The sequence below is a fragment of the Myotis yumanensis genome, unplaced genomic scaffold, assembly GCF_028538775.1.
Source record: "Myotis yumanensis isolate MYYU_CA2020_CCGP unplaced genomic scaffold, mMyoYum1.0.hap1 SCAF_8, whole genome shotgun sequence".
Taxonomy (NCBI): domain Eukaryota; kingdom Metazoa; phylum Chordata; class Mammalia; order Chiroptera; family Vespertilionidae; genus Myotis; species Myotis yumanensis.
In genome coordinates, this window is record NW_027223759.1 from 34,539,655 (window position 1) to 34,559,994 (window position 20,340).

Here is a 20,340-nt window from a genome sequence, read left to right on the forward strand (position 1 = left end):
GGAGAGAACAGGAGCCAATGGCAGAGGCCTTCCTGTCAGAACTGCCCCCCGAATGCCCCGGGTCAGGGAGGTGCTCACACGGGTGCATACTGGTCACCCGCAGCCACCCGCTGACACATGCACCCACCCCGGGATTTCCAGGGGACCTGGTTCCCTGTGGGGCTCCTGTCCTCAGTTTGACAGCCCCGCCCACGCCACGTGGCCCAGGCAGCAGGGACGGCTGTGATGCAGGCAGTGGCTGAAAAGGGCTCTGAGCAGAGGGGCACTGCCCCGCCCTCAAAGGTGGGCTGCCAGATCCAGAGAACTTGTGGGGGGTGGGGGCACACTAGCTCGGCCGCGATGAGGTTCAGCCTCTCCTGTGGCCGCCCAGGTGTCACCCACACCCTTCTCCGTGAGAAGCTGAGAAAGGGGGTGGGCGCCCCCAGGGAGCCTCCGGTGAACAGAGCATCTTGTGAACAGGTGATGCGAAGGGAGCCCCGAATGGTTTGTCCCAGCCCCAGGGCAGCAGGATGATGGCCCCAGGCTGTGGGGTTTCCCCAGGGGACTTGGGGAGGGTTTCCTGCAGCTGTTCCAAGGCCCCAATAAGCAGTGTGTGGGGAGGGGCCTCAGGACTTCCTCTGGCTGCCACCTCCCTGCAGCCAGGCCCCCTGACGGACAAGCACAGCAGACGAGTCATGGGATGGAACAGCCCTCCCGGCCAGCCCACTCGGGGTCCCACAGGGAGAGACACCTGGGAGATGTAGTCGGAGTGTTGGGCGGCCAAGGCTGCCAGGCCCGAAAGGAGGACACAGATTTGCTAAATAAAGATTCCCATTCCTGGCTGGTCTTCACGCTGTGCTTGCTGCCCCGGGGAAAGCTGCCTGTGCCCAGAGCGGGTCCCAGCTCTGGGTGGGCACCAAGACCCGAGTCCTCATCTCGGCGTCACCGTCCTTACCCCGCAGAGCCTCCGCTTCCTCACCTTCGAACGGGTGCAGAGCTGACCTGCCCTCCCAGGGTCACGGTCAGGGCGGACTGAGGTCCTGTGGGGAGGTGCTCTGTCCTGAGACCACAGTGACACTCGCCCACCTGTGGTCATTATTCAAGGAGCAGGTCCCAATGAGCAGAGCGCCAACCCTGGGCTCCCACAAACACCTCCACGCTGCTCCCCAGCTCTTGGCCCCAAAGCATGTCTGATGGAGCCTGACGGGAGCTGCCTGGGGCTGGGTGAGCCCCGGGGGTGGAGTGGGGACACCAGGAAACGTGGGCATTCGATGACTCCATCCCTGTGCTGCCTGCAGGACCTCGTTGTTCTAAAGGCCGGGCAACAGAGGGGCCAGGATGTGGGGGGGTGGACAAGGCCTGGCCACAGAGGTGGTCTTCTGGCTGGGGTGCTCAGGAGAGCACTGGGCAGGGCCCAGGACACCTCACTGGGACACCCCTGCCCACTCGCTGTGGCCTGGGGCAAGTCCCTCCGCCTCTGGACCGAAGTTTCCCAGCAGCGGGTTTGGGCCAAGGCCAGCAGGGGGTGCCTCACAGCATCCTGGGTTCTGGGAGGACATGGGGTCGGGTGGGCTGCCAGGAGAGGGGTGAGGTGGAGGCTCACACCCAGGTTTGCGGCCCGGAAGGAGGGAGAAAGCACCTCAGTAGACACCCTGCTTCCTGGGGGGTTTATATGAACGTGTTGTTCTGGGGCAGCCCACCCATTCTGAGCCCCTCGGCCTCGGCTGGTGCTTTTCACGACGATCCAGGTGACTGCTGCTCAGCAGCCTGAGCCCCGGCCCACTAGCAGCTCTTGTGTGGGGAGCAGGGTCCCCCGCAGTAGACACTGGCCCGGTAAGGCCCGTCTGAGGACCTCAGAGCCCCTGCCCACACGGCAGACGTCAGTGAGGTGACCAGACCCAGAACAAGGTGAACCCCAGGGCCTCCCAGTGAGTTAGGGAGCCCTGTGCTCTCGCTGGCCGTAAGCGTGTGCAGGGCGCACAGAAGAAAACCGCTGCCAGAGGCAGTGAGAGAATGTCCCTCCTCGTGGCCGGAATGCACCCGGCACCTGTGCGCACTGATGCGCAGGTTCAACACAAGCCCACCTTTCCCCAAGAAGGCCCCAGCTGCCCTGGCCAGGTAGCGCAGTGGTTAGAGCGTCGTCCTAATACACCAAGGTGGTAGATTTGGTCCCTGGTCAGGGCACACAGAAGAATCAACCAAGGGTCCGGCTAGCCTGGCTTGGTGGTTGAGTGTCGACCTATGAACAGTTCGATTCCTGGTCAGGGCAGAAGTGACCTTCCAAGTCTTGATATCAAGTAGGTCTCAAGACTCCACCTTCGCTGCTCTCGTCTCCGGGGAAACCGCTGCCGTGTTGGGAGCAGCCCTGTGCAGAGGCCCGTGTGTGAGGAACGGAGGCCACCGGCCCAGTCCAGCCTTCGGTGCCTGCTTGGTGCCAGCTAAGAGATCCTGAAGGAGAACCACCCAGAAACTGTGAGAGATCATTAATGTTTGTTGTTTTAAGACACTAGACTGTGGGGTCATTTGTTATGCCGCAGCAGCAAACACATACAACAGACCAGGAAATTTCAGAAGGGAAGAGATCGTAATTATGGAGCAATCGTCCAACCAACCAGCTGGTTCTCACCCCAGAAAACAGTCCCTCGGATCCACAGGCCAGAGTGGAGGAAGGTGAGACACCTCCCCCAGAAGGCTCTGCCCTGAGATACACATGCTGCAGCACGTCCTCGGGAAAGAAGGGAGTGTCCATAATAGTCCCGAGGACGTTGTCAGCTAATTGGGGGGGGGAGGATGACCTATGGCCCCGTGCCCCAAATAAATCCCAGACGGAATAAGATACCCTGAGCAAATAAGGCCGTAAGACGCCGGCAGAGGGCGTGGGAGGGCCTGGTTGCGCCAGGAGAGCCTCGCGGCATGCAGGCGCCAGGCAAGCACAGGGACAGTGACACCTCCCGCGAGACAGTGCGTCCACTCGCCCGCGCGGGACGACCCTGGGCGCAAGGTGAGCACACATAACTTGGTGGTCTCGCTCTCCGAATCTACCCCGGGAAGTAAGCGGAGGCGGCACTATGCACCCAATCGAGTCTGTTCAGAGAGGTGACTGGACAGCGCCTCCAACTTCCTAAGGTGTGGTGGGTCCCTATGAGGACGAGAGTTAAAATCAGGCTTTCCAAAGGCCGCTCCCGTCAGCAGTGCTTGCGATGTGAGTGGCCACGCCGGACACAAGCACCTGCCCGCAGTCACTCTAACGACAGTGGAAGGCGGAGAGGGAAGGGGCTGCTGTGTTAACGGGGGTTGTCTTACTGGCTGCATTTTCTGCTTTATATTTTTCTGTGTTTTCCAAATTCTCCATAATAAGCTCGTGTGGTTTTTGTCATGAAAAGAAAACAGCAGCGTATTTTTAAAAATGGCACCACCGAGTGGTGATCTGTTGATGAGGATCTGGTTTGAGCCCTGGTATCGAGTTTCCCAAACTGACCTGTCATTCAAGGGGCTGGGTCTCCATGTCCCAGGAAGGTCTCCATTCAGTGCCTGAGCTGGGCGGCTCTGGTGACAGCAGCCTCTCATCAGAACCCTGTCCTCGCTTCCTCCAGCGTTAGCCCTGGTGTTCTGCCTGCAAACAGGGAGGTGAGGGGTGGTGCAGGCACACACTGAGTCCTCTGTTCCCGCTCCACCACCCGCCCCTTCCACGCTAGTGCCCAAGGCTGAGGGGAGTCCTGAAACTGTCCAGGGCTAGGGCTGGGCTGGGCTGGGCTGGGCTGAGTTTGGTTAGTCTGGGCTGGGTTGGGCTGGGCTGGGCTGAGGAGGGCAGCATAGATCCAGGAAACCTGTGAGTGAGCGAGTGTGGAAGCGCCTAGGGAACATGTGATTAGCTAATCACTCATTGCAGTTGTTGTGGAGCAGCTGTGCCCCCCACTGGACAGCACGCATCCTGAGAGCTCACAACCATCTCCTCAGCAGGTAGCAGGCCAGCAGCTGTGCCGGTGGGGCAGGAGCCATCTGTCCCGGACCCACGCTCCCCTTGAGAAATTACCTAACGTTGCCAGGAGTGAGGGCTGTCCCCCTGCGGGCCACAGGCCCCTCGGCACTATAAGAGCATCAGCCAGCCCGGTTGGCATGGCTCAATGGTTGAGTGTTGACCCATAAACCAAGAGGTCGCTTGTTCAATTCCTGGTCAGGGCACAAACCCAAGTTGCGGGCTTGATCCCCAGTGTGGGAGACAGTCAATCGATGTTTCTATCTCTCCCTCTCCCTTCAAATCAATAAAAACATATTTTTTAAAAAGAGCATTGGCCAATCCCTAGTGGACATTGGGAGGCCTCTGTCAGACTTGGCCCAACCTGGCGCAGCCCCGCACACCCAGAAACGGCTGTGTTCGTGAGGTCTTTGGGAAGGAAGGAGGGGCTGACAGGTCCCTGCAGGCCCTCGGCTCAGAAGCTTTGCTCTGAGAGATTTCGGAGACCCTTCTCGGTGTCCCAGCCAGAACGCAGGCGGCCTCGATGCGAGGGCCCCCGAGACCCCCGTGACCGTGACCGTGCGCACCAGCACTGCCGCGAGGCCCTGCTGCTGGGTTTGAGATGACCCATTTCTTGGTCCTCTTTGGCTCTCACACTAGTAAAGACACCACGGCAGCTCCAAGGCCAAGGCCATGATACAATGGGGTCAAGGTCTCAGGATCCCACGTCCCCGCCACCAGCCTGGAGGGGCACTGGGGATGCCTCCTCACCCTCGCCACCGAGACAGCCCCACTGCCACCAGGGAACCCCATGTGGAAGTCTTTGCTGACCAACTGCCTTTCTTGTGATCAGCACTCCGTCCCACTTGGCAGAGAACAAGAGGCACGTAGATGCCTGTCAGTAACCATGGAGGAGCGAGTGCCGTCAGCCGAGCTGGGGCCTCTGGGTGCCCCCCTGGGTCCCCAGCACAGGCTCACTGTCCATCTCCCAGACGAGGAAGGAGGAGGGAGCCACACCCCTCAGTCAGCCCACAGGGAGGGGTGAAGCCCAGACTCACCCCCGTCCTGCTCTCCGTCCTGGCCCCTGGTCCCAGAGGCCTCGGCCTTGCTGCCGTGATGAGGCTCGTTTGGGCTTTCAGAGTGGACAGCCCAGGCGGAGACCACACCGATCTCCTCCCCCACCGGCCCATCCCTCACCGCCTGCCCCCCTGCCCCCCCTCCCGATGCAGACGGAGGCTAAAAATACCCTTTCGGCCCCACGTGGCCACTCAGCCCAGCAGGCCCTCCATGCCCCTCGGCCAGCTGGCCAGTCCTGTTCTCCGGCCGAGTCCTCAGCAACTGGGTGCAGGTGCCCACTGAGAGGTAGGTCCGGGGGCTCTGGAGAGGGCGGGCAGGAGGGGAGGGGGACTGGGAGATAATGGGTTACGGTGGCAACGTCCGTGGGCTTGGCAATCACAGTGCTGGACACTTTGAGAGACTCCAGATCATGGTCAAGCCCAGCCCTCAGGGTGGGGTGGGGACTCAGACCTTCCTCTGTGCCCAGCAAGGGGGAGGCTGGACCACACCCCAACTGCAGCCAGGGCCACAGTGCCCCGCATTCGGCTGGAGCTGGATTAAGGCCCTTCCTTTGCTGCCCTGCCTGCTCAGCCCACCTCACCCCTGGCCCGGACAGGCACCGGTTGAGGCGCTGGGACCCTCCAGAAGCCCCCACCCTGAGCTGTTACTGCCGGTGGCAGGTGTCAGCAGACCATGCTCTGGCCCCACAGGAATGTGGTTGGGCACTCCCGCCCCTGGGGCCTGTCATGGTAGCAGTGGGCCAAAGGAACCCAGCAATGACGGGAATGCAAGGCCTGGGGACAGTGGCTGGCCCACTAATCTCCAGCTCACCCCCCTTCAGAGAGCAGAGCTGCCATCACCAGCCAGAGGGCCTCCCTGGGGGGGCGGGGGGTATCAGGCAGGGCCCGCTGACCTGTCCTGTCCCGGCATGAGCCCAAGAAGGTGCTCAGGACCCCAGGTGGGTTCCCTGGGTCCCTGGGTCCCTGGGTCCCTGGGTCCCTGGGTCCCTGCTCTGTAGGATGGGGATGGGCACCAGCGGGGAGGGGAGGGACCGTCAGCTCAGCAAGGCCTCCCCACCCCAGGGGCCTGCATAGTTCCCAGCTTCTGTTTCTGGGGCTTTGTCCCCAGGGACGACGGCTGCAGAAGGCGCCCCCTGGTGGACCGACTGTTTCTCTGGGGTGCAGCTCCTTGTAGCTGTGGGTAACTCCCGGCGAAAGCCTCCATGCAAACTATTTCCTTCTCTGGGGAGGCTTTCTTAGAGTTAAATGTCAGAAGAACATAAATCAATGTGCACATAACTAAATAAGCCCAGAAGTGGATTTGCTGACTCGGACGAAATGAACACTGAGCTGTTCACCTGGGTTTGTCTTTACCAACCTATACCCAAAGACGGCGGGAACCTGGGGGTTCAGCAGGGGTTCCCAGTCTGGCCCCCCCACTTCCTGTGGTGTGACCATAAACAAGTGCTACTCTGTGCCTCAGTTTCCTTATCTGTGAAAGGGACACTAAGAGCATGCACCCCACAGGCAGGTCTGTGTGGTGAAGGCGTGAGCCACCCTTGGGGTGTGGCCTAGCGCACGGGGGCCTGTCAGCGGGAGCTGCTGCAGAGACTGATCACACAACCCCTCCACCATCAGCCTCTCCACCTGCAGATGAGGAAGCTGGGGCCAGAGACAGCCATGGCTCCCCCAGGACACCAGCAGGGTTGTAGCCGGCCAAGGCTCCGTGTGACCAGGGACGATGGGCAGGAAGCCTCTCCATGTCCCACCGCCCTCCCCAGCCACGCAGATCGGGAGCAGGGGAAGCCGCCGAGTGCTCAGCCCAGGCTGGTGGAGGCTGGGAAGGGCTGGTGTGAATGAGACCACCCGCCCCAGCTCACCAGCTTCCTTCTCGCCCCAGGAGCTTCTTCCGGGGGCTGGCCGTGTTGGCTCCGCAGTCATGGTTCGGAACGTGGACGACCTGGACTTCCACCTGCCCTCGCACGCCCAGGACATGCTGGACGGGCTGCAGCGGCTGCGCTCTCAGCCCAAACTGGCCGACGTCACGCTGCTGGTGGGCGGCCGGGAGCTGCCTTGCCACCGCGGCCTCCTGGCGCTCAGCAGCCCCTACTTCCACGCCATGTTCGCAGGCGACTTTGCCGAGAGCTTCGCGGCACGCGTGGAGCTGTGGGACGTGGAGGCTGCCGTGGTGGGGCAGCTGGTGGACTTCGTGTACACGGGCCGGCTGACCATCACCCAGGCCAACGTGGAGGCCCTGACACGCACGGCCGCGCGCCTCCACTTCCCCGCCGTGCAGAAGGTCTGCGGCCGGTACCTGCAGCAGCAGCTGGACGCCACCAACTGCCTGGGCATCTGTGAGTTCGGGGAGCAGCAGGGGCTGCTGGGCGTGGTGGCCAAGGCCTGGGCCTTCCTACGGGAGAACTTTGAGGCGGTGGCACAGGAGGACGAGTTCCTGCAGCTGTCCCAAGACCGGCTGGCCACGTGTCTGGCCAGCGACCTGCTGCAGGTGCAGCCAGAACAAAGCCGGCTGGAGGCCCTGCTGCGCTGGGTGCGCCACGACCCACAGGCCCGGGCCGCCCACCTGCCTGAGCTGCTCAACTTGGTGCGCCTGGATGCCGTGCCCAGGCCCTGCGTGCAGCAGCTGCTGGCCACAGAGCCACTCATCCTGGAGTCGGAGGCGTGTCAAGCAGCCCTGTCCCAGGGCCATGATGGGGTGAGTGGGGAAGGGGAGCAGGGAGGGGGAGCTCAGACACTCCACCTGCATGGGATGGAGAGTGCACCACTCACCCCAAGTACAGATTGTGCCGTGGGTGTCAAATGTAAGGAGAAGGGGAACAGGGACACAGGCAGGCATGGCAGCCGCTACCACCTGCCCCCTAGGAAGCTGCCCGAGCTTTCATGGGTGCAATTTCCTATCCTGCTGGCTGTGGGGCTGGCAGGCAGGGCAGGTCCTGATGAAGTGACAGGCCAGGGTGTGGCTGGGACAGGGAGCCGACAAGTCCACCTGCTGCTTGCTCAGGCCTTGCTCCAGAGGATGTCTCAGCAACCAAGTCTGGAGACAAAACCATGCTCAGGCCAAGGATGAGGTGCGAGGTGGCCCTGAACCACCAGGTACAAAGGCCAGCCCCGGGGTGGAGCCAGCTGGGGGCCCTGCCCCATGAGGGAGTCACCTTGTAATTGCTGGTGCAGGGAGGTGCGGGCATCCATAGGAGGGGCCAGAGAGCCAGTGGAACCCTTAGGTCCTGGGAGCTCTGGACAGTGGCTACTTACCAACTAGGGTGGGGCCATTTCAGCATTCCTCACCTGCCAGGGCCATCTGAGCTGGGTGTGCACGTGTGGGCCCAGGAGAGCAGGGCTCCAGGGGCAGGGGGAGGCTTATATGGGGGCTTGGGGACAGTCTGGGGTCAGTTCCAAAGGTGGGTGCAGGAACACCTCTGGCAGGTGCGTGGTGGCCACTGGAAGGAGAGCTGCTCTCACGCTCAGGGCACAGGGACAGCTGCCCTACCTCTCGCTGTTCTGTGCTTTGATGCAGTCACCACACATATGGGCACATGCACACACACGGGCACACGCACACACACATGGGCACACACGCACACAGAGGCATACACACTGAACCTTACCCACCCACACATGTGCACCAACACGGAAGCACACCTGTGGACCCCTGTCCCCAAATGTCAAGGCTACTACCTGCCTCAGAAAACACCAAGGCCTGCCAGCGCAGGGACAGCCGCCACCCTTCCCTCTGACTGCACCCTCCTGGCCCACAGGCACTGCCTGCCCTGCCCCAGCAGCTGGAGGAGGTCCTGGTGGTGGTGGGCGGCCGGGCCCTGGAGGAGGCTGAGGAGGGCGCCGAGGAGCCCGCCCCCCATCTTGAGAACTTCGCTTTCTACAACACCAAAGCCAGTGAGTACTCCAGTGTCCAGAGCTCCGCCTGCCACCGATAGGAGCCCTTGTGAGGTGCACAGAGAACAGGCCCATCCTGGGTGTGCCTGGGCCTCAGAGGGCTGTGGGCGAGACTGGGGGAGGGGAAGCTGACAGTGGGGGGCACTGCAAGTCCCTCTCCCTTCAGCCAAAGCCCTCGGTTTTGTCTTTTAGGCCATGGGACCCCAATAAGGGGTTCTGCTGCCCAGACCACACGGTATGGGATGGGTGGCCTTGCAGCTGCTTCCTCTTGGTGCCCTGTGCCTTCAGTGCCCCTGTGGCCTCAGGGTGGGGTGCAGGCAGTGTGTGTGTGGGGGGGTGAGCACTCAGGTTCTGGATCTGCCCGAATGGGATTCTAATTGCAGCCTTTGAGCAGTCACTTTACCTCCCCGAGTCTCGGTTTCCTCATCTGTGAAATGGGCTCCTTTGCACAGGGGCCAGCCCTGCCCTTTGTATGTGCCTCTCCTGCGGGGGGTGGGGAGGGCACATTGGCCCAGGCAGATCTTTAGGCAACACTGATGCAGGCTGGCTGGTGTCCTGGGGCTGCTGGGCAGGTCCCCAGACACCCCCATGGCGTCAGTGGCTGGCGGGCTTGGGGCCGGCTGTCCCAGGTCAGGGGCTGACGAGAGGGGATTTCGGGCCTGACATCAGAAAATGAGCTGGGCTGGCTCAGCTCCGACGCAGCTGTCCCTCGGATCCCACTGGGAGGGTGGCGGGGGATGCTGGCAGGCAGAGGCCTGGTGACTGACTCCTGGGCAATCCCCATGGGGTGGCACAGACATGAGTCAGGAGGGCACACAGCCCCTGCCCAGCAAGGCCCGAAGTTCTGCGTGTTCTGAAGACTGTTGTCAACAATAAACAGACTTTTCCAAGGGACATCCCCAAGGTTGTGTCTCTCCCACAGCCTTCTCTAAAAATCCAAAATGCGTCCACTTAGAGGACTTAAATATTCCCGCCTTTATTGTCTCATTTTTATCTTCTCAAAGCCTTCCTTGCTTTAGCTGACCTCATGTAGCTCCACGAAGGCAGGTCTGACTCAGGTGCCTTCCTTTGTCCTAAAAGCTACCTTTGGCTGAGCAGTTGCTGTGTGAGACACACTGCATCTCATGTTGTCCCACATGTCCCTGGGAGGTGGGAATCATCCCCATTCCACAGATGAAGAAACTGAGGCCAGGCTTCCCCAGGCCACACAGCTGGTTCAGGAGAGCTGGGTGTGGACCACTCTGCCCATTGCAGGCCCACATCTGGTCCCCTGCACGCCCCTGGCTCACATGAGCACAGAAGGGCTCAGGGCAAATGTGTGAGGAATTTGGGAATGAATGATGTTTCTGTTATAACCCAGTAGTGACTAGAGAACAGGCCCTTTACCCCCTCTGACTGAGGTGGGACCAGACCAAAGGCCCATTTGGGGTCAGTGGGGTCAACTGCAGGGTCGTGTGAGAGCAGCCTCTGGAGCCTGTCCGCCTCTCGGCTCACCCTGGGGCCGTGCTGTGACTATCTGGGTGCCAGGCTCCAGGGGGCCACCAGGAGCCAGCCTGGCAATGCACATGGAGCACCAGGGCCACCTCGGACCCCGCCCCCTGGGGTGGCCCCCACTGCTGCGGCAGCGGAGTCCCCCCTTACCCTTTTGCTGGTGAGGGGACGTCTCTGCACCACGGAGCAGAGGAAGTGTGAGGGGCGGAGGCCCCAGCAGGGAGCTCTGCACGCTGACCCCTGCCTCTCTCCTCCTGCCAGAGAGGTGGACGCCGCTCCCAGACTTCCCCGACTTCCACAAGTGGGGCTTCTCCCTGGCTGCGCTGAACAACAGCGTCTACGTCACAGGTGGGCAGACGGGGGTTCCCCCTTCGCTTGGTGGGATCCCACAGTTTAGTCAAGACTCTTCCAGAGCTTTTCATGGGGTGAAAACGAGGACATTTTAGGGCCACGGGGCCACACGTGGGTGCAGGGAACAGTCCCTGCCTGACGTGGACCCAGGTGGCCTTGCCACGCTCCGCAGCCGGGTCCTCCCAAGACGGAACCGTGTGAGGGGAAGGGTTGCCTCCGCCCCTCATATCTCAGAGCTTCCAGGGTGGGGTTTGAACCACTGGTCTTGCGCCCGCTATTTGTGGAGCAGGAGGGACCTGTCCGAGCCACCCAGCTAGGCTGTGCCGCCGTGGTCCCACCCAGCCCGGGGTCCGGCAGCACGGAGGCCTGGCCTGGGGAGAAGGGAGCAGGACCCTGGATGCCCAGTCCCCACGGGCTCAGAGACCCAGGCTGACGGGCACCTAAGGGGCAGAACCTCTCCTGGCAGGTGGCTCTCGGGGCACCAAGACAGACACCTGGTCAACCACCCAGGCCTGGTGCTTTCCCATGAAGGAGGCGGCCTGGCGGCCGGTGGCGCCCATGCTGAAGGCCCGCACAAACCACGCCAGCTCGGCGCTCAACGGGGAGATCTACGTCATTGGCGGTAAGGCCGCCCGCCCCATCGCCCCCAGGCTGCCTCCTGCTCCTCTGAGCCCCCTCCCCACCTCTCTGCAGCCTGGTGGCCTCTCAATCCTGCAACAATGGCTCCCCACCCCCATGCCCTCACTGGGGACCAAAGAGCCCCCATGCTGGCCCCAGGGACGACAAGGGCACTGCCCCGCTCCTGCCTTCAGGAGCTCACCGTCTGGGGTAAACAGGACCCACGCCAGGGCTTCCGGGCAGGCTGGGCAGCAGAATTCCGCCTGGGCTGTGCCACTGGACACCCTGGATGAGGCTCCGGCCTGCGGTAGCCAGCGCCGGGTGACCCTGATGCACTCCAGGGACCCAGGAAACAGGACGAGTCAGTCCCCAGGAGACCCTTGAGGGGCTGGCCTCCAGCTGCCAGCAGAGAGAGCTACTCCCCTCCCAGAACCGCAGCTCGGGGTCCCCTCCTCAGTGCAGTCCCCAGGGTACGGGGATCCACAGTGGGCCCCTTTGCTGTCACCTTCGCCCCACCATGCCCAGCCTGAGGATGGGCACCCACCTTAACTCCTTCCTCCCAGAGCCAGCCCGGAGACACGTGTAGTTGGATGAATATTGAAAAACAAAATGCATTTGATGAGCAAGTTTCCCCAGGCCTCTGTAGGGGCCCCACTAGCCCCGAGGCCACTCCGAATTCCTCCTGTGCTGGCCAGCCCCTTGTCCCTCAGAGCTTGTCATGCGCAGCCCAAGAGCAGGGGGCATGCACAAGTCCCGAGCCCCAGGAACTCGGGGTCCCCACGCTTGCCCTGCCACCCAGGGCAGAGCCCAGTTATCACCACCCCCAGGCTCTGCCGGGGGCTGGGGTGGGGGCTACCTACAGCCCCCACGATGAGAGGCCTGGGGGCCAGCCTGCAGGGGGCTCCCACCAGCACCCCTCCACTGTGCCGGGCTCTGAGGGGTTGGGAGTGGCTGGGCTTTACTGCGAGGCCCCGTTACCATCCTGGAGGTAGGAATTCCTGCCTACGGGTACCCACCTCCCATGCCACTTCTTGGTCATGTGGCCTTGGGCAGATGCCCTCACCTCTCGGACCTCACTTCCCTCTGAGATGGAGGAAAGGCATCTGCCTATGAGGCCATGCCTCCCACTCCCTTCCCCTCCTGGGGCACGCAGGGTGGTCCCTGCCTCTCTGCAAAGCCCAGGCCCTGCATTTCCTGCCCTTGGCCCTGCCCCCTGCAGCCCTGTCCCGCCCTCACAGGCACCACCCTGGACGTAGTGGAGGTGGAGAGCTACGACCCCTACACAGACACCTGGACGCCTGTCAGCCCGGCCCTGAAGTATGTCAGTAACTTCTCCGCGGCCAGCTGCCAGGGCCGGCTCTACCTGGTGGGCTCCAGCGCCTGCAAGTACAACGCGCTGGCCCTGCAGTGCTACAACCCCGTCACAGGTGGGGAACCCAGCGGACACGAGGGGCCCAGGGGGGAAACGAGGGGTCACCTGCACAGAGCAACAGCCCCACCCGACTAGCGGCCAGGGGGGCTGGGGGCAGAGTGCCCAGGGCAGGTGACAGGAAGCCCAGCCCCAGATCTGGGAAGCTGTCTGGCAGCTGTATCTGCCTGGAACTGGCCTCATGGGCCGGGAGCAGTGGCCTAGACCCACAAGGCCCAGTGGCAGCAGCTCGGTCTCTGTGCTTTGGGACAGAGTTTGGCTCCAGCTGGGCTGTCTCTGGCTCGGTGGCCCTCCCAGCCCAATCTTTCGCCCTCTGTTCTGTCCCCTGGACAGTGGACATGTTCTAGGACCCATTCTGCAGGCTGGGTGTGAGGGTCCCACAGGAGACCAGCTGGACCCAGGGTCAGGTGGGACCCCAGGTTCCCAGACCGAGGGGCCGGGACAAGAGGGAGGAGAGGCCCAGGGTGCCGGTGAGGGTGGGGTGGCCGCCAGACCAAGGCCCTGCTCAGGACCTGAGGATGAGGCTCTGAGGGCCTCCTGCCCCTGAGCCCCTCCCGCAAGCCCCCACACCACTCCACCTGTCCAGAGAAAGTGAGGTGCGAGCAGTGGGCTCGGGTCTGTGGACCCCACCTCCCATGCAAGGGCTCACTCCCCAGCTCAGAAGGGGGTGCTGTCTTGGAGGAGCCTCAGACCCTGTGTCCCCACAGAAGCCTGGAGTATGATCGCCTCGCCCTTCCTCCCCAAGTACCTGTCCTCGCCTCGCTGTGCGGCTCTGCAGGGGGCGCTCTACCTGGTCGGCGACAACACCAAGAAGGTCTACGTGTACGACCCCGAGGCCAACCTGTGGCAGAAGGTGGGCCTCAGCCTTGCCTCCCAGTGTGACTCCCACCCCAGGAACCCAGACACCACAGAGAGCAGGCCTGTGGACAGCGGGACCTGGGGGAGTCCCCACAGGGGAGGGCAGTGAAGGGGAGATGAGGTCCCAGCGCCTGGGCTGAAACCATGAGGTGGGAGAGCCAAGGACGGGGGGGTACGGGTCACTCTGAGTGCTCTGACCCCAGCATGGGGCGGCCTGTCCTCCTTGTTGGGTGCAAAAGCAGGCTCAGCCAGAAGTGCTTCAGCCACACTGAGGACCAGGCCCAAGAGGGAGGGAGTCTCCCGTCCACAGAAGTAATCAAGCCAGAGTGCAGATTCCTGAGCTGTGGGTGGGTGGGAGCAGCCAGCTTCTTAGCACCCCCTTCTCTTCTGCCACTGGCCCAGGGCAGGGAGTAGGAAGTGGGCATCTGGAGACTCACCCTCGGCGGCACCAGAGCCCTGACCCTTCTGTTTCTTCTGGAGAAGAAGGGCAGTGCCCGGAGCCCGCCGTGGCCTCACCACTAGTCAGTGCTGGGCCCTCCACCTGCCCTGAGATTCCCAGTCCCTGGAGCCCCAGGAGGTGGCTCTGCTTCCTGCAGCCGCCCCAGGCCTGGCCACACAGGGCCTCCGCGACCCCACTGCCCACAGCTGTCCCCTGGCGTCAGTGCTCAGCTGACCAGAGGCCCCATTACGGTGGCACAGCAGGTGCAGGGCACACGCTGCCAGGCAGGGCTTTCTTCCCGGGTCTGCTCAACTGGGCCTCAGCTCACGCCACTGCTCTGGGCAGGGTCCCAGCCATGTGGCTGCACTTGCCCTCTCCAGGCCCGAGGAGGGTAGCAGTGGGGGGCGGGGGGTAACCACCCATTACTGCCTTCAGGTGCAGGCCACAGACAAACCTCTCCTTACTGCCATCCGGGCTCTTCCAGGAGCGCCCACATGTCTCTTGGGCCTTAGGCGGCTGCTGGCCCTGACCCACACCCCTACCCAGGACACTCCTGAAGCCATGGGCCAAGGCCAGGGGTGCAGGGGCCGAGGGAAGGGCCCATGGAGCAAGTGGGCCCACACATGTGTCTGAGGCTGAGGCCACATCTGTCCCCTTCAAGAGAGCAGCTGAGAGTCAGAGGCTCAGCCCAGACCTCACCCTGGAGGCAGCTCCAGGCTCAGGCCTCCCTGTCCCCTCACCCCGGCTTCCAGAAATTAGCAGATTTGGGCCCCGGGGAGCCCAAGGGGGCTGGAAACATCATCCTGGGCTGGGAGCCGGAGGGAGGCGGGTAGTGGGGTCTCCCCACAGGAGCTGGAGGGAAAGGAGAGTCACAGGGAGCCAGAGTGACATCCCAGTCCCAGGTGTGCTGGTGCCCTGGACGGGACGCTGGGCGGGGTGCTGGCATCCTCTCTGCACGTCCCCTGGTCACCACACTCTGGCCACCCACTGGACACTGACCACTGACCACCCACAGGTGCAGTCCCTGCACAGCCTGCACGAGAATGGCGCGCTGGTGCCGCTGGGTGACGCACTGTACTTGACGGGGGGCCGCTGGCAGGGCATGGATGGTGACTACCATGTGGAGATGGAGGCCTATGACCCTAGGAGGGACGCCTGGATCCGCCACGGCGCCCTGCCCCGCCTCTGGCTCTACCACTGCGCCTCCACCGTCTTCCTGGACGTCTCCAAGTGGACCCAGCCCTTCAGCCCCATCCAGGAGCACTGAGCGGCTCCCTGGCACCCCCAGAGGCAGACGGCTGACCCCCTGTGGGAGCACCCCGTTTAGTTTTGCTTGTTTGTTCACTCAGCGGGGGCTGGACTCGGGGCACCAGGGACATCAGAGGAATATGGTTTTGGTCTCCGCGGCCACCACACCCACTCTGAGCTAACCCGCGGCTGCGGCTGGGACCCTGACGCCCAAAGAGAGGGAGAAGCAGCTCCCCGGCCCACAGGGGTGTCTGAGACCTCAGAGGAAGGAGCAAGGGTCCGGGAAGCACTGTGAGAACTCAATGGGCTGGCCCTGGAGAGGAAGGTGCACAAACGAGGGGTGACAGAGTGGCCCGGGCGCTGAAGCCGCTGGGGAGGGTGGGCAGCCTGGCCCCCAGCTGTGTGACCACCGCCAGCAGCTCCAGCTCCAGGGCCCCCTGGCAGCTCAGGTGGCTGCTGGCTTGCCCCCCTGCTCCCACCGCCCCCCACTTCTCGGCCTCTGCTTGTTGGCACCTGTTTCCCAAAGGCTGCTTCTGGGGACAAAGGAGGACCCCGCTCAGCTTTTCTGTGCTGCACCCCTGGGAGGGCAGCACCCACTCAGGCACTGGAGGAAGGAGTCGTGTGCAGTGGACAGGAGAGGGGGTCCTCTACCTGCACAGGGGCTCCGGGGAGGTCAGCAAAGCCTTCTCAGGGGTGAGCAGGAGGGGTGCTCTCTGGCCAGGATTTCTATTTCTCGGGGTGGTTTGCACCCAAAGGCTCTTCCTCAGAATGGAAGTCCCCAGCAGGAGGCCATGTGGGGTGGGATGCAGGGAGTGGGGCCCGGGGGGCAGGGATCCTGTAGGGGCTTCTGGGGAGCCTCTCAGCGGGCCCCTCCTGCCAGCACATAGCAGAACTCAGGTGGCAGGCCCCCTGCTCCTTCTTACTTATCCTGAACGAGGCCTGTCACCAAGGGGACAAGGAAGGGCTCTCACTGGGTGCTGAGTAGCCCTCCAGCTTCGTTCCTGGCTCTGTCAGGGTCACAGGCTGCAGGTCTGGGTCCTGGGCCCAGCTTGCTCCCGCCCCATACAGCCTGGCCGAGGCCCTGGTAGTTCCAGTATCTCTCCCTCTGGCCTGGGGTTCCTCTCCAGGGTCAACCCATGGGCTCCTCCTTGAACCCCACCGGGGACCAGAGGTGCCCCCAGCATCTGGTTCTGAGGGAGGGTCCCTGGGCCCCCAGCTTCGTGGATCTGACCCACTTTGCTCCCAGACCTGACTCCTCATGCCCATTTCCTACGGAGAATGAGTGCCCTCAGGCCCCAGACGCCGAGGGGCGTCCTGGGAGTCTGCTCCCAAAGGAACACCAGCCCCAGACCCAGGACCCCTATTCAGCTGGCAGGGTGGGTGAAAATGAGGGTGAAGGTTTCTGGGACCCTGGAATCTTTCTGTATGAAAATTCTGTAAAACATTTTCTAGATAGTTATTGAAGGTGCTCAGCCAAGCGCTGTTTCAAAACAAAGACTCAGAGGTCAAAATGGACTTGCTTTGATCACAAACGGGTGTGTGAAGGGCTGGTGTCCTGGAATTGGGCTTGCTTTCTGCTCCTGCACACCCTCAGCAATGGAGGCAATACCCGGGGTGGGAGCCCCTCTTCTGATTGGCTGAGCTGCCCTTATTTGGGGGCTGGATCAGACCAATTATGTCCTTCAGGGTCCCTGGAGGAAACATGTGACACCTCAAATTGAGCGATGGGAGAGGGTTAATGAAGGGCCGTTTCCCAGGTGTGGGCAAGAGCTGGAAAGCCTCCCAGGCTAGCGGAGCTGTCACCACCCTCTGCCCCAGGGACAAGGGCAGAGAGGGCTGCCAGGAGCTGGGCCTTTGCTAAAGGAACGCACCACTGCCCACTGCCACCTGCAGCCCAGCGGGAGGAAGTGGCAAAATAGGGACCCAACCTCACTCTCATGTTTGCCCCCCAGTCTCTCCATAGCGCCTCCCCCGACCAAACCCAACCAGAATCAGAGGGAAGACAGACCACTGACACTGTGCGTAGCGGCCAGCCTGAGGGGGCAGACAGCAGGCAGAGGAGGGTGGACAGGGTGCCACGGGCCATGGAAGCTTTGTAGCATACCACCACACTCTCACAAGGTGCTCGTGTAACAGGACAGGTGTAATTCACACAAGGAACACCACAGAGCAAGCCAAGCCATCCTCTTCACGTACCAAAGTCCCAGGGATACAAGGTTTGGGGCTACTGCGGACTTCCAGAAAGGGGGTGGACAACCTTGGAACACGTGCAAAAGCCCACCAAATTCTCAGGCCCACGAGGGTGAGGCGGGGAAACCACCTCCCCAGCACCAGGGTGCTCATGTCTGCCAGGTGCGTGCGTGCTGTCTTTCCCACAGACAACGTTGGGTAAACTGAGGCACCACCACCCGCCCAGCAGACCCCAGTCTTCAGTGACGACACGCTGTCCTCCGTAGCCAGGCTCAGCATAGCCTACTTGGGCTCAGCTCCCTTAAGGTCCCAGGTGAGTCAGGGCCTGGGGATGTTTCCCACCACTTCCATCTGACTTGGGTTTTCTAGGACATCCCAGACAGGACCCTTTATTACTGAGCATCTTCCCTGGACTAGGCAGGGACAGTGATTGCTAGAATCAGGCAGTTGACACTCCCATGAAAATGTTTGTAATTAAATGAACTGGCCACATGACAGTTTGCTGTAGTCAATTTCAAGCTCGGCTCCACTTGGTAGAGCAACCAGTTGGCTCAGTGGAAACTGACTACAACAGGTTCTTTTAAAAAAAAATTCTTTTTATTGATTTCAGAGAGGAATGAAGAGAGAGAGAGAGAGAGAGAGAAACATCCATGATGAGAGAGAATCACAGATCAGCTGCCTCCTGCACACCCCCTACTGGGGACCAAGCCTGCAATCAGGGCATATACCCCGACCGGGAATCAAACCATGATCTCCTGGTTCATAGGTCACCACTCAACCATTGAGCCACACCAGTCGGGCAGCAGGTTTTAAATAACGTTTCATTCAGTGTCATTCCATTACAATGTTGATGAGATGCCATATGAACTTGCCTCTCGTTTATATTCGTGAGCCGACGGTAAAATTAGTTTGCTATGTGTCCTGGCTGTGCTTGAAGTCCGGGAACCTGTCAAAGATGTTAGGTGAGAATGACTGTACTGACCTGGAATCTGGGGGTGACTCACGGAGTGGGTGTTCAGAGCCACAGATGAGGTGAGGATGCTCACGCTCCCAGGGCTGTGTCACTCATCATCGCTCCCAGTGCGGGACTCAGCCTGAAGCAAAGCCTGGCTGCCGTTAATTCTCCTGAGCCCCAGCACCAGGCATAGAAGGGTGGCCAGGCATGAAGCTGATGAGTGAAGCCTGACATGGACTGTGACGAGGCCTTCGTGGAGCAAGTTCTTCCCTGTGTGGAATGAACACCCAGGAGCCCACGGGACTTCCTCAAAGCGGATAGACTGTCCCAGGGCTTCTCAGGACCAGGGGCTGGAGTGATTTTGGTCACAGCCAACTTGGGCTCAGCTCCCTTTGGTTCCCAGGTGAGCCACGATCACATTTAAGAATTTGATTCTTGCCCAGCTGGTGTGGCTCAGGGGTTGAGCGTCAACCTATGAACCAGGAAGTCATGGTTTGATTCCCAGTCGGGGCACATGCCTGAGTTGCTGACTCAATCCTCAGTAGGGGGCGTACAGGAGGCAGCTGATCAATGATTCTTTATCATCATTGATGTTTCTCTCTCTCTCTCTCCCTTTCTCTCTGAAATCAATAAAAATATATTTTTTAAATATTACTCATTCTCTGATAATTAAAATAATAATAATAATAATTTGATTCGTGCCAAAATGGTAAATATAGTCATGGATATCTAACCTTTTGCATTAAATTGAAAGGTGCACTAAAGTGTAATTTTTAAAATTAATCTATTAGAAGCATGATAATATTACCGGTGAGACGATGAGACCTCATTTCCTGTCTTGAAGGAAAGATTTCAGTCAAGAGACCAAGTGCAGCAAAGGAAGGAAGAAGTTACTGCCGCAGCAAACGCACACTTAGGTGGAACGTTTATGAAAGCTGGGGAAGGGAACAAGGACAGGTCTAGCATAGAAGAAGCCACAAGAAAGCCTGGCTGGGCTGCTTTGGCTCCCTGGAAGGTCAGAGGAAAGAGGGGCTGGGAGACAGGTTGGGGATAATCCTGGGATGAGCTGCCGATGCCCATTGCTCCCCTGGTTGCAGGTCTCATGGGGTCCCGTACAGGGAAGAAGGGGGAAGGGAGAGGCACGGGCGTGCTCCCCTTGCACAGAGGGTATTTATGTCTCTTGCAGGTGGGAATCTCAGGGGAGGGTCTCAATAGAATATTCATCAGCTTCCCAGGTGTGTCCTTTCAGGGTCATGGTCTCCTCTGATCGATCAGCCCCCAGGGCAGGGGGTCATCAGTTAATGCAGCTGGTCCTGAGGCAGACAAGGCGTAGCTTATCTGGTTTTGCTGCTTTTCCAGGCCTGGAGCTGAAATACAGCTGAGGCCTAGACGTTATCTCTAGGGAGGAAAGGGTCAGGGGTGTAAACCGCATGACCAGGGATATGCTAGGGGAGGGAAGGTTACCTGGGGGTGAGGTTCTTGTTTTCCCAGTCTTGCCCCTTACTAGGCCCCTGGGGCTTTCTGCCCTGGTGACCTTCTCAGTTCATTGTCCTTACTCAGTTCATATCAATCTAACTGCCTATCACAATAACATTTGCAGAAAATAACCCAAGGGACACACTAGGCAGAAGTAGAAAAGGTAAGCGTGCCCAAGGACCTGTCCGGGAGGGGCTGGCTCCTAGCAGCTGACCTTGCACCTGACAACAGCGGGAACTGAGTCAAGGTGCGCTGACTTAGCTGAGTCTGTGGATTCTTCAGAGATGCTGACCTCAAGGTGTGGAGGCCGGACCTGGACGAGGTTTCACTGGGTGGCGTTGTGACCTTGGGCCAGTGCAAAGACGAGCCTCGGTGCCCTCGTCTGAG

The 20,340-nt window shown here is 61.0% G+C and overlaps 1 protein-coding gene across 1 annotated transcript; it reads left to right on the plus strand.

The window, feature by feature from the left end:
• The first annotated feature begins 5,214 nt into the window (after positions 1–5,214).
• KLHL30 (kelch like family member 30) lies at positions 5,215–19,131 on the plus strand. The gene is made up of 8 exons (XM_070423373.1): positions 5,215–5,296; positions 6,890–7,702; positions 8,763–8,898; positions 10,651–10,737; positions 11,207–11,362; positions 12,597–12,785; positions 13,495–13,640; positions 15,100–19,131. Exons 2-8 carry the CDS (start codon positions 6,929–6,931, stop codon positions 15,349–15,351), a joined length of 1,740 nt encoding a protein of 579 aa, XP_070279474.1. The 5' UTR covers positions 5,215–5,296; positions 6,890–6,928; the 3' UTR covers positions 15,352–19,131.
• The last annotated feature ends 1,209 nt before the right edge of the window (positions 19,132–20,340 follow it).